Source organism: Procambarus clarkii, chromosome 39 (assembly GCF_040958095.1).
Source record: "Procambarus clarkii isolate CNS0578487 chromosome 39, FALCON_Pclarkii_2.0, whole genome shotgun sequence".
NCBI lineage: Eukaryota > Metazoa > Arthropoda > Malacostraca > Decapoda > Cambaridae > Procambarus > Procambarus clarkii.
In genome coordinates, this window is record NC_091188.1 from 8,937,839 (window position 1) to 8,952,979 (window position 15,141).

General features: G+C 49.3%; 1 protein-coding gene across 10 annotated transcripts in view; it reads left to right on the forward strand.

The window, feature by feature from the left end:
* Positions 1-15,141, forward strand: part of Epac (Exchange protein directly activated by cAMP) — a 165,032-nt gene that overhangs the window by 116,872 nt on the left and 33,019 nt on the right. For 8 of the 10 annotated variants that reach the window (XR_011230936.1, XR_006773139.2, XR_006773138.2 and 5 more), the window contains 2 exons: positions 212-356; positions 9,569-9,863. Coding sequence is in view for 7 of the 10 variants with exons in the window: in XM_045745794.2 (XP_045601750.2) it covers positions 212-356; positions 9,569-9,863 (440 nt within the window). In the remaining 3 variants the exon portion in view is untranslated. The remainder of the gene's footprint in view (positions 1-211; positions 357-9,568; positions 9,864-15,141) is intronic. The other 2 variants (XM_045745796.2, XM_069338354.1) reach the window with 1 other exon arrangement.

A 15,141-nucleotide genomic window follows, 5' to 3' on the forward strand; every position in this document is an offset into this window, starting at 1 on the left:
TTGTAAATTGTGTTAAAAAAAGAAGAAATTGTGAAAGAGGAAACACTTTATATAAGGAAAAGTGGATGGAAATTATGATCATCATATAGGAAGGATATCATTGATATATAAAATGTTTCTCTTTTTCTTTCTCTTTTAATATGTACACATGTACGCAAAAAAAACGTTAGTCTCGCTCAAGAAAAATTGTGTTCCTTAATGTGTGGTGCACTTACCGTATGGACAGCCAAGGCAACAGTCAGGACGAGGAGTTTATCGTGGCCAGCAAGAGGAGGGTCATCCACTTCGTCCATCGCTGGGTCATGACCATCAAGAACCCCGTCTTCTGTAATGCTTCCGCCACGCAGTTCTTGCAGGTAGGTCTACCGCCCCCCCCCCCTCTCCTCTCCCTCTCTTCTCTCCTTCCACCCCTCCCCCTATCTTCCTCCCCCAGTATCTCCCATATATTCTCTCTCCCCTCCCTGCAGGTCAGTCAACCTGCAGTCTCTCCCTCCTGCTGTAGGCGAGTCGTTTTCTATTGTCTCGCATCTTTTTCGAAATACTACAGTCAGTTGTTCTTACTCCTAAGAGGCAAGACTCATTTGCTTAAAGGCAGAGTTAATTTTTCTACGGCGTAGCAGCTACCACCTTTAACAGAATGCCGTGAGCAAGTCAGCATATTTACGACGACTTCCGTTGTAATAATTTAAGTTCCGCTTTCAGCGTTTGCTGTACTTCCGGTTCTTGCTCTAGTAAATATATCCTCGTGTCACTATGTACCCGTCCTCTCTCTCCTCAACATCTGTTAGCAAACAGTGGGATTAAACGATCTTTTCTACATATAAGAGTTTACATTCTTGTAAAGCCACTAGTACGCGTAGCGTTTTGGGCAGGTCCTTAACCCTAATTTCCCCGGAATACGACCCCCGCCGAATCGTTTAACCACCAGGTACCCGTTCGCTGCTGGGTGAACAGAGGCTACAGTTATAGATTGGCGCCCGGTCAATCCTCCTCGGCCAGGATTTGAACCCAAGCCATAGCGCTTGCGAAACGCCAAGCGAGTGTCTTAATACCACTGCGCCACGGGGACTGCAATCCATCAGCCCAAGCCTCCACCGAAGGGGACTGAAGCACTCGACAATCAGGTTTTACACTGCCGTTATATACCAACTAATTCGAAAATGTTCCATTCACCTGGGCTCCAGGAGACTCGAACCGCGGACCGCACGCGTGTGAAGCCGAAGCTCTATTGACAGAGCTATTGAGTAGTCTTAATGTTTATTATTATAATGAAATAATGTTTGTGTGGATGGCAATTTTAAATTGGGAAATGTTTTTTGTCTAGGTCACCATAGCTCATGGTGATCAGAGATATGGCTCAACCATGAACCTCGCTGATGATTCTTATCACGGTTAATATATGGAATGGCAATGGCAAGAGCGCAGTGGCAATGCTATTGCCACTGCGCTCTGAACTTGTAGAGGCAACAGTCAAGAAATGACTAGATGGGACCACTGAGGCGGATTCTCTCAAGCAGCCTGTGATGTTTGTGGGGACGTAGACCCACCGGGGGAACTACACTGATAGCCATCAGGCACATCTTTTTCCATGACCGAGCAGCAGCAGCAGCAGCAGCAGCAGCAGAAGACGCATCTTGATGCCGTGCCGGTATGGACGCTTGGTGAACAGCTGTGACGAGTCACCGTCACTCCAAGACTCCACATGCCGCGGTCCCCCCCCCCCCCCCACTCGGGTTTCACTCCATTTATGCCAACTGTTCCTTCGAGGGACTGTTTTGTTCCACCACTGAGTGTTTTGTTTACCTTTGTGATTTTAAATGAACGAACATTTATGTGTGCAATTTTATTATTATTATTATTATTATTATTATTATTATTATTTATTATTATTATGCTGTATTATCCATTATTATAATAATTAGTAGTAACAGTAAGCCTTTAATAGTGATTTGATTAATTACTAGGGAACTGTTTGCTACAGAGTTCGTTTTCTACATTTGTTTCTGACTCAATGAAGCTGTTTACTGAATTTTCCCTTCTGGAGACTTTCTTTGCCTCTTTGTCTTCACGGTCTATTATATAGACTGTGGGTTGGTTGGTGTTGTCGTCGTCGATCCTTCTCTATGGACAACCCAACCCACAACTCGGCAGAGTGCTTATACTAGGAGATCACCCTTGGCGCTTCTGGCTCTTGGAGAGGGGCTCAACGTCACACGCTTAGGGGATGCGGTTCCAACACTTAGCCTCGTTGTCACGTGCACACACCCACTCGAGCCGCTGTGACTCCCCACTCTCTCCTTAGGTGATATGATCTCCTCGATCCCCCTTTGACTTATTAATATTACCTTCTACCCTGTCCACAGCAGTGGTTCTTGGTTCTTTCTCTCTCCTTCTTTACTACCTCCTGGGAAGCCTCACTAGGACAAGGGCAAACACCAGCAAATTGTGACACATTTACTTGACAAAGCACATACACGATACATACACACATATAATAATAATGAATCCTATACTCTATAATATCCAAATCAGGTTGCACTCCAATACCATCAGAACTCTATTATCAGCTTGTCAAGTGGTATCCCAACTCCTGGTTCACCACCTGGTACTATTAACCTCCTCAAGTTGGTCAAGCCTACACACTGTTACACCATCAGCAAGATAATGTATATATAGAAAATCAGCATTTGAATGCAATAACATATACCAGTATAAATGTTCATTGATACTTCAGTATAAAAAATTCCTTGACATAAGAATGCCAACAGTCACTCACCTCTCACTGCGTCTTGCACGCTAATGACAACCAAACACTATCAACTCCCTACTAGTAATCCACCAGAACTTCCCCTTCCACCTCTGGAAGTTCACAACCCTAATATCCTTAGGTTCTTCCGGGCTTCACTACCAGGATCCTCTGCAGCTCCTCCAGGCTGCTATCATGAAGTTTCCTTGAGCAACTACGGTGCTTCACCCTTCTGCTAGGCTCCTCCACAGCTCTCTTGGCTGCTACACCATGAAGTTTCCTCGAGTAACTATGGTGCTTCACCACCTCTACAGAAGCACGTGACACTCCTCTTCACTGCTGCTTCTCCTCACAGCTCGAGGTCCTCTGCTCCACTACCTTGGAGTCTCATCAGCTACATCATCTGCTGGCTTCGAAGTTCTCAGCAACTTCTTCCCCAAAGAACAAACCTGCAACCCATCGACACTCCAATAAAATGTTCCCCATTAACACATAAACAAAAATAACCACACAATATGCTTGCCTCAAACCTCTATCTGTTCTCTACATACAGTGAGAGTGGACTCCCCCGTTTTGGGCGGGTCCATACTCCACCTCGCCTGGCGGCGGCGTCCTCACTCGCTGGGAGGGTCTTCCTCCATCCGGAGCCAGGCTCCCTCAGTCGTCCGCCAGAGCTCAGAGAGGACGGACGTCGCTCCGTGCTCCTCCCTCTTCACTCTCCTATCTCAGGCCTTCTGCCTTATTAAAACATGTCTAACCTATAAATAAACATCGCTACTGTCGCTGGGCACACGACCAACTACAAACAATCACTATGAACTGGCGTTTATCGTGCTTACCACAGATTAATTGGTCGAGGGCGCTTTCCCTCTGACGGCGTCTGGTCAGGGCGCTCCCACGGCCCACAATAATGCCTCCGGGCGGCTTAATATTCACTAATTATCGTCCACGACTTGAGACCACACGTCCCCAGCTCGATTCCACAGCTGGCACGTCTGCACACTTCTCTTTTCTTAGAGATATATCACTAGGGGTTCCCTTCTGACGGGAGCTCAACGGAGCGCGGCTTCCCCCTGCGATGTCTGGCACTCAAGTGAGGTCAAGGTCCTCCGGAAGCGAGCCTCACGCCTCCAGCAAAGTGTCCACATCTCCTAGCCAGTCATTTATCTATTTCCTTACTTACTGCCCATAATCTTAAATTGTTTTACATATCCAACCAGCCATTTTCATATGGGTTATCACCTCAATATTTGCTAGACCTTCTAGTTAGGTCAGGCTTGCTGAATAACTCTCAAGAAGGGAGACTCGTTTCTCCTGTAGGCTGAGATCATAACACTCCCCTCCCCTTATTTTTGAGAGTTATTCCAGTGGCAAAGCTCGGGATAATACATCCGCCACCACACTGTCTCGTTCTTCACCCGATATACTCTCTTAGGAGTCTACAATTAGTTCGTTGCTCCTTGCAACATCTGGCTCACCTCTCTCCAGAACCATGATCTTCTCATAAACGATCTGACTTATCTGGCACCTGTTGGCTAGGCTGTCCTCCTTGGACGCCTGCACTCCATCGTTCCACTCTACTTATTGTTTCCACCCTCCGTTTCCTCGTCTTCTTCTCTTCTCGTCCAGAGTCAGACATCTACTGTCTGTACCTCCTCTGTCGTCTTCATACTTCCATCTACTGCCGTTATACTTCCGCCTCCTGTCATCATACTTCACTTCCTCGTCTTCACCGACGATCCTCCCTTGCGTCTCCGCATTTATCCAAGATCTCATCCTGTTTGACTCCCATCGAGTCCTCGGCTTTCCTCTATTCCTCCATGCTTGTATCATCATCCTCTTCTCACATTTCTCACCTCTATACCCCTCCATTTCTTCTCCTTCAACTCTTCTTCGTTCCCTAAAAGTTTCTTCGGGCACCATACTACATCCAACAGCATTCGACCGTACGCGTCGTCTTGCCTCTCCCAGAGTGCTCGTAAGCATCTCCCCACACATACCGTCTCTTCTCCTTTCATTTTCTCGGCTACTACTCTTCTTCATTATCTCTACTCTACGTTTTCTGTGAAACATGTCAACTCCTGACATCTCAAACAACTTAACTCTACTACCCAAATGCCTCTGTGCTCGTGGACAACTTGACGCTCTACTCTCGTCCTCAGTCTGTCCACATCTTTCCTCATTCCTACTCAGCACAGTTGCATTCGCCTTCCGACTCTCAATTTCAGCAGTCTGGGCTCTCTTCAGGTCAACTCTCTTCACAGTATTCTTCTTCGGCTGGGTCATCCTCACTTTTGACCTCACCGAGACTTCATTTTTCTGGGCTGGACCTTCATCAAACAGCCGTGCTATATCTACATCGATCTCTTCCACTGGCTGAATCGACACTGTCTCACCTTCTCCAGTGTCTTCCTCGTCGGCCACCTCTGCCTTCGTCACTACCGAGACAGGGTACTCAATGGCTTGGCGGTCTCCTGACTCATCCCCTCGGATGTCAGTCAGGTTCACACTCTCAGGTGTCCCACCCGTGCAGTGGCCTTCTGGGCACTCCTCTGGCACAGTCTCCGCTATGACTCTTGGCAACACCTTTGTCCCGCACAAGTCATTCCCCAGGATCACTTGGACTCCTGGAACAGGTATGTCGGGGCACACTCCCAACATCACCTCCGCCGACACATATTCCGACCTTAGCTGGACAGTACAAACGGGCATGTCACTCTCCGACAATAACCCATATACTTTCATCTTCCCACTGCCAGCTAACCGTCGATCATTCCCAATCAGGCTTCTCGCAATCAAGCTCTGATTAGCTCCGGTATCTCTTAAGATACCAACTTCTACCTCAGGTTGGCCTCCTACACTGATCCAACCTTTGCTCATGAACGGTCTATACCTCTCGTTCACTAAGTTCATCTTCTGTGGTTTGTCTCGGAACACATTAGTATATTTACCTCGGGGGTCACACATGGCCAGGGTCACAACTCTCTTGCCCTGCCGACAATCTCGCATCACGTGACCCAATCCGTTACAATTGTAACATCTCATCTGGGAAAAATCTCTTCTATATGTACCAAAGCGGCTCTGACTCTGCCCACTCGTATTGGAGTTCCTCGGGCCAGACGTACTACTCGTACTCTGTGGAGCTTTACTGGATTCTTGATTTCCTGGATACCGATCAGTTTCTCGTTTTGCTCCTCCATCTTCACTTTCAGACGAAGTGCGCGACCTACTCTTCTGAGTTTTTGGGTACTTACTTTTATCTGCCCATTTATCAAAATTTTTCTCACCCCAAACTCTTCTGGGTCTTTCATAATTTCTTCCTCCCCAGACTCCATTGGATCTGCTATTGCTGCATCTCGCCTCGCTTCTCACTCTGTTCTCCCTTAAGCTCTTGTACGCTTCAGTAATCATATCCGCCCTATCTGCGGCATCTTTCACCTCCTTTATCCCTGCTTCTTGGATCTTGAACTTTGTTTCGGGATGCATCATCTCCAAGAACTTCTCCATGACCATCAGTTGCTTCAGGTCAGCATAAGATCCAACTCCAGCAGCCTCAATCCACTTCTGGAATCGTCTTTCCAGATCTCTTGCTGTCTCAGCAAACGTACATGCTCCAACTTTGATCATTTCTCTGAAGCGCTTCCTATAAGCCTCTGAGGTTAACTGAAACGAGCGCAATATGCTGCTCTTTACTGTGGCGTAATCCTGGCACTCTTCCAGTGACAATTGGGTGTACGCCTCCCTGGCTGCACCGGTCAATCTTAACTGGACCAGCTGGGCCCATTCCTCCTGTGGCCACTCCTTGATGCTGGCTACTTTCTCAAAATGCTCGAAGAAGCTCTCTGCCTCTTCGGGAACAAACAAGGGAATGTCCTTCTCCCTAACCCTAACATTTGGTGGGTGTGATACCTGGGTGGTGCTCTCTGGCAACCCATGTTCAATCCTTTGTTCAGCCAAGGTTCTATTCGCTTCTATCTGCATTTGTTTTGTTCTCTCTTTTTCTTTTTCGACCTGGGCTTTTTCTTTTTCGACCTCTAGTCTTGCTTTCTCTTTTTCTTTCTCTTGTTCCAACTCCAGTTCTCTTATTCTGGTTTTCTCTTTTTCTACTTCCAGTTTGGTTTTCTCGGCTTCATTTTTCATCTGGAGTTCCAATTTCATCTTTTCCAGCTGGAACTGTCTCTCCTTGTCCTCTCGTTGTTGCTGCATCTGGAGCTCTAACTGGAATCTCTCCAAGCTCCTATTTCGGCTACTCCTGCTACTGCGGCTACTCCTGCTGCTCCTACTTGATCCCTGGGATCTCACGTCATCCTGCCCATCATCCTCCTTTCCACTTTCAGCTCCTTTTTGGGCTCCTTGCTCTGCCGCTTCACTTTTGGCTCTTAACTGCCTCAGGATCTCATCCTTCATCCCAGCTACTTTAGATGCTTTCAACCTGATGCCACATTTTTCTGCTATTTGTTTCAATTGATCCCTCGTGCAACCTTCCAAGTCCTCAGGCTTGCCTGACTCCACAAACGTTTGCACCTTATCCATCTTTGTCCTGTGAGTCTTCCCAAGAGAGAGAATATACACCTGCGGTCACACAGTTTATTTCAGCAAGGGTGTACAAATCCACTCTTGGACAGGGTGTGGGTGTGTCAGTTCACTCTCCCGGACACAGGCCCCCAATTTATTATATAGACTGTGGGTTGGTTGGTGTTGTCGTCATCGATCCTTCTCTATGGACAACCCAACCCACAACTCGGCAGAGTGCTTATACTAGGAGATCACCCTTGGCGCTTCTGGCTCTTGGAGAGGGGCTCAACGTCACACGCTTAGGGGATGCGGTTCCAACACTTAGCCTCGTTGTCACGTGCACACACCCACTCGAGCCGCTGTGACTCCCCACTCTCTCCTTAGGTGATATGATCTCCTCGATCCCCCTTTGACTTATTAATATTACCTTCTACCCTGTCCACAGCAGTGGTTCTTGGTTCTTTCTCTCTCCTTCTTTACTACCTCCTGGGAAGCCTCACTAGGACAAGGGCAAACACCAGCAAATTGTGACACATTTACTTGACAAAGCACATACACGATACATACACACATATAATAATAATGAATCCTATACTCTATAATATCCAAATCAGGTTGCACTCCAATACCATCAGAACTCTATTATCAGCTTGTCAAGTGGTATCCCAACTCCTGGTTCACCACCTGGTACTATTAACCTCCTCAAGTTGGTCAAGCCTACACACTGTTACACCATCAGCAAGATAATGTATATATAGAAAATCAGCATTTGAATGCAATAACATATACCAGTATAAATGTTCATTGATACTTCAGTATAAAAAATTCCTTGACATAAGAATGCCAACAGTCACTCACCTCTCACTGCGTCTTGCACGCTAATGACAACCAAACACTATCAACTCCCTACTAGTAATCCACCAGAACTTCCCCTTCCACCTCTGGAAGTTCACAACCCTAATATCCTTAGGTTCTTCCGGGCTTCACTACCAGGATCCTCTGCAGCTCCTCCAGGCTGCTATCATGAAGTTTCCTTGAGCAACTACGGTGCTTCACCCTTCTGCTAGGCTCCTCCACAGCTCTCTTGGCTGCTACACCATGAAGTTTCCTCGAGTAACTATGGTGCTTCACCACCTCTACAGAAGCACGTGACACTCCTCTTCACTGCTGCTTCTCCTCACAGCTCGAGGTCCTCTGCTCCACTACCTTGGAGTCTCATCAGCTACATCATCTGCTGGCTTCGAAGTTCTCAGCAACTTCTTCCCCAAAGAACAAACCTGCAACCCATCGACACTCCAATAAAATGTTCCCCATTAACACATAAACAAAAATAACCACACAATATGCTTGCCTCAAACCTCTATCTGTTCTCTACATACAGTGAGAGTGGACTCCCCCGTTTTGGGCGGGTCCATACTCCACCTCGCCTGGCGGCGGCGTCCTCACTCGCTGGGAGGGTCTTCCTCCATCCGGAGCCAGGCTCCCTCAGTCGTCCGCCAGAGCTCAGAGAGGACGGACGTCGCTCCGTGCTCCTCCCTCTTCACTCTCCTATCTCAGGCCTTCTGCCTTATTAAAACATGTCTAACCTATAAATAAACATCGCTACTGTCGCTGGGCACACGACCAACTACAAACAATCACTATGAACTGGCGTTTATCGTGCTTACCACAGATTAATTGGTCGAGGGCGCTTTCCCTCTGACGGCGTCTGGTCAGGGCGCTCCCACGGCCCACAATAATGCCTCCGGGCGGCTTAATATTCACTAATTATCGTCCACGACTTGAGACCACACGTCCCCAGCTCGATTCCACAGCTGGCACGTCTGCACACTTCTCTTTTCTTAGAGATATATCACTAGGGGTTCCCTTCTGACGGGAGCTCAACGGAGCGCGGCTTCCCCCTGCGATGTCTGGCACTCAAGTGAGGTCAAGGTCCTCCGGAAGCGAGCCTCACGCCTCCAGCAAAGTGTCCACATCTCCTAGCCAGTCATTTATCTATTTCCTTACTTACTGCCCATAATCTTAAATTGTTTTACATATCCAACCAGCCATTTTCATATGGGTTATCACCTCAATATTTGCTAGACCTTCTAGTTAGGTCAGGCTTGCTGAATAACTCTCAAGAAGGGAGACTCGTTTCTCCTGTAGGCTGAGATCATAACAGGTCATACTAGGTTTGTCTTTGTTGTTGACAAGAAAGAATAAATAGGATAAGGTTTCACAAAACACACACACACGCGAGCGCACACTCAGATGGCCTCTTCACATCTTCCATTTATATGAACACCGCTATCCTTCCTTCTGCAGACACTGCAGGAGGAGGTGGCCAAGGACGTGGAGGAGTATGGGGTGGCGCTGCGGGACGAGGCTTCACTGATGCTGAGCGTGGCCGAGGCCCTGGAGCGTCACGAGAGGGACAACTCCTCGGCCGGAGTCAGCAAGTGGAAGCTGCCCACCAGCGGCAGACCCATCAGCCTCTTCGGGGTGTCGTCGACGGAGGTCTCGGTGGAGCAGCACAGAGTAATGCGGGCCCAGGACGACAGTAAGGGCAGCGGCATGACCTCCGACGTTTCTCTCTCTCACCCCTTGATGTGCTCCTCTGGTAATGTATGCTCTGCAGCGCATACTCCAGGCCCTTGGTGTGAGGCGGGGCCCTACCTGGTAAAAGAGCAGCGGTTGATTTCCACTGACTAATATAGATGGGTTTTCTCACCATACTTGTAGGGTGGAAATCTTCCTTGCCTTTTTTGCAGTGTGAATCCCAAAACTTTATCCAAGGTACTGAGAGTAGTTTATTTTTAAGTTTTTTTTTTTTTTACCTTAGTCAACCTCTTTGTTCCTGTCGGTGAGAGATTGTTTAAGAACTGCCCCTGGCGTATTATTTTTAAACGTGCATTATTTATATTATTTTCATGTAAATACAGAGAAAACATGATGCAAATTTTCGAAATCGTTGTATGTTTTATATTTTCTGACAAATGTTTAGAGAGATGTTAGATCCAGCAGGCAATTACTCACATTAATTAATGTTTTTACTTAAAAATAAAGGAATATTTTACTTGCAAATCCAGTTTGATGAGAGTTCGTTATTCTCTTCAACCACGGGTTCAAAAATTCAAGCCACATCCGGGTTATTCCTCATCAACGTTTCAACCTTTGTGATGCCATGCATAGCAACTTTGTGATGCCATGCATAGCAACTTTGTGATGCCATGCATAGCAACTTTGTGATGCCATGCATAGCAACTGTGAACAATTATTTTAAATGTATTATGCAGCCACTTGTGATGCATTCTGGCACTAAAGTACCATATTCTTTCAAAATGAGTTTGTTTAGGCTGAAACCAAGTAGTCACATTCCTTAACATAACTGTTGTTATAACTTGCATAACTTGCATCTTGCGACTTCTCGTTCTTAACCGTTACACTGCTCAAACCACCGTATGTGATTTTTTCCAATTTTCTTTTAATTAAAATATGCGCGTTGTTTAAGGGTAAAATATTTTTGCCTTTGGGCAAAAATATATTTAATTGGGCATATATTTAATAAATTAGTAACAGAAATTTCTCCTGAAAGTCATTATATTTAGGCTTTGCATATTGCCCAAATGGTTAATACGATCACTAATAGTGTACTTGCATAGCTATTTTAATGTACAAGTTTAATAGAGTAGTAGTAGTACATCAGTGATAGTTTACAGTGCGATGATAACCCCCATACAATGCGATGATAACCACCACCACAACGCGATGATAACCACCACCACAACGCGATGATAACCACCACCACAACGCGATGATAACCACCACCACAACGCGATGATAACCACCACCACAACGCGATGATAACCACCACCACAACGCGATGATAACCACCACCACAACGCGATGATAACCACCACCACAACGCGATGATAACCACCACCACAACGCGATGATACACCCACAACGCGATGATACACCCACAACGCGATGATACACCCACAACGCGATGATACACCCACAACGCGATGATACACCCACAACGCGATGATACACCCACAACGCGATGATACACCCACAACGCGATGATACACCCACAACGCGATGATACACCCACAACGCGATGATACACCCACAACGCGATGATACACCCACAACGCGATGATACACCCACAACGCGATGATACACCCACAACGCGATGATACACCCACAACGCGATGATACACCCACAACGCGATGATACACCCACAACGCGATGATACACCCACAACGCGATGATACACCCACAACGCGATGATACACCCACAACGCGATGATACACCCACAACGCGATGATACACCCACAACGCGATGATACACCCACAACGCGATGATACACCCACAACGCGATGATACACCCACAACGCGATGATACACCCACAACGCGATGATACACCCACAACGCGATGATACACCCACAACGCGATGATACACCCACAACGCGATGATACACCCACAACGCGATGATACACCCACAACGCGATGATACACCCACAACGCGATGATACACCCACAACGCGATGATACACCCACAACGCGATGATACACCCACAACGCGATGATACACCCACAACGCGATGATACACCCACAACGCGATGATACACCCACAACGCGATGATACACCCACAACGCGATGATACACCCACAACGCGATGATACACCCACAACGCGATGATACACCCACAACGCGATGATACACCCACAACGCGATGATACACCCACAACGCGATGATACACCCACAACGCGATGATACACCCACAACGCGATGATACACCCACAACGCGATGATACACCCACAACGCGATGATACACCCACAACGCGATGATACACCCACAACGCGATGATACACCCACAACGCGATGATACACCCACAACGCGATGATACACCCACAACGCGATGATCCACCCACAACGCGATGATCCACCCACAACGCGATGATCCACCCACAACGCGATGATCCACCCACAACGCGATGATCCACCCACAACGCGATGATCCACCCACAACGCGATGATACACCCACAACGCGATGATCCACCCACAACGCGATGATCCACCCACAACGCGATGATGACCACCACCCACAACGCGATGATCCACCCACAACGCGATGATCCACCCACAACGCGATGATGACCACCACCCACAACGCGATGATGACCACCACCCACAACGCGATGATGACCACCACCCACAACGCGATGATGACCACCACCCACAACGCGATGATGACCACCACCCACAACGCGATGATGACCACCACCCACAACGCGATGATGACCACCACCCACAACGCGATGATGACCACCACCCACAACGCGATGATGACCACCACCCACAACGCGATGATGACCACCACCCACAACGCGATGATGACCACCACCCACAACGCGATGATGACCACCACCCACAACGCGATGATGACCACCACCCACAACGCGATGATGACCACCACCCACAACGCGATGATGACCACCACCCACAACGCGATGATGACCACCACCCACAACGCGATGATGACCACCACCCACAACGCGATGATGACCACCACCCACAACGCGATGATGACCACCACCCACAACGCGATGATGACCACCACCCACAACGCGATGATGACCACCACCCACAACGCGATGATGACCACCACCCACAACGCGATGATGACCACCACCCACAACGCGATGATGACCACCACCCACAACGCGATGATGACCACCACCCACAACGCGATGATGACCACCACCCACAACGCGATGATGACCACCACCCACAACGCGATGATGACCACCACCCACAACGCGATGATGACCACCACCCACAACGCGATGATGACCACCACCCACAACGCGATGATGACCACCACCCACAACGCGATGATGACCACCACCCACAACGCGATGATGACCACCACCCACAACGCGATGATGACCACCACCCACAACGCGATGATGACCACCACCCACAACGCGATGATGACCACCACCCACAACGCGATGATGACCACCACCCACAACGCGATGATGACCACCACCCACAACGCGATGATGACCACCACCCACAACGCGATGATGACCACCACCCACAACGCGATGATGACCACCACCCACAACGCGATGATGACCACCACCCACAACGCGATGATGACCACCACCCACAACGCGATGATGACCACCACCCACAACGCGATGATGACCACCACCCACAACGCGATGATGACCACCACCCACAACGCGATGATGACCACCACCCACAACGCGATGATGACCACCACCCACAACGCGATGATGACCACCACCCACAACGCGATGATGACCACCACCCACAACGCGATGATGACCACCACCCACAACGCGATGATGACCACCACCCACAACGCGATGATGACCACCACCCACAACGCGATGATGACCACCACCCACAACGCGATGATGACCACCACCCACAACGCGATGATGACCACCACCCACAACGCGATGATGACCACCACCCACAACGCGATGATGACCACCACCCACAACGCGATGATGACCACCACCCACAACGCGATGATGACCACCACCCACAACGCGATGATGACCACCACCCACAACGCGATGATGACCACCACCCACAACGCGATGATGACCACCACCCACAACGCGATGATGACCACCACCCACAACGCGATGATGACCACCACCCACAACGCGATGATGACCACCACCCACAACGCGATGATGACCACCACCCACAACGCGATGATGACCACCACCCACAACGCGATGATGACCACCACCCACAACGCGATGATGACCACCACCCACAACGCGATGATGACCACCACCCACAACGCGATGATGACCACCACCCACAACGCGATGATGACCACCACCCACAACGCGATGATGACCACCACCCACAACGCGATGATGACGACCACCCACAACGCGATGATGACGACCACCCACAACGCGATGATGACGACCACCCACAACGCGATGATGACCACCACCCACAACGCGATGATGACCACCACCCACAACGCGATGATGACCACCACCCACAACGCGATGATGACCACCACCCACAACGCGATGATGACCACCACCCACAACGCGATGAAGACCACCACCCACAACGCGATGAAGACCACCACCCACAACGCGATGAAGACCACCACCCACAACGCGATGAAGACCACCACCCACAACGCGATGAAGACCACCACCCACAACGCGATGAAGACCACCACCCACAACGCGATGAAGACCACCACCCACAACGCGATGAAGACCACCACCCACAACGCGATGAAGACCACCACCCACAACGCGATGAAGACCACCACCCACAACGCGATGAAGACCACCACCCACAACGCGATGAAGACCACCACCCACAACGCGATGAAGACCACCACCCACAACGCGATGAAGACCACCACCCACAACGCGATGAAGACCACCACCCACAACGCGATGAAGACCACCACCCACAACGCGATGAAGACCACCACCCACAACGCGATGAAGACCACCACCCACAACGCGATGATGACCACCACCCACAACGCGATGATGACCACCACCCACAACGCGATGATGACCACCACCCACAACGCGATGATGACCACCACCCACAACGCGATGATGACCACCACCCACAACGCGATGATGACCACCACCCACAACGCGATGATGACCACCACCCACAACGCGATGATGACCACCACCCACAACGCGATGATGACCACCACCCACAACGCGATGATGACCACCACCCACAACGCGATGATGACCACCACCCACAACGCGATGATGACCACCACCCACAACGCGATGATGACCACCACCCACAACGCGATGATGACCACCA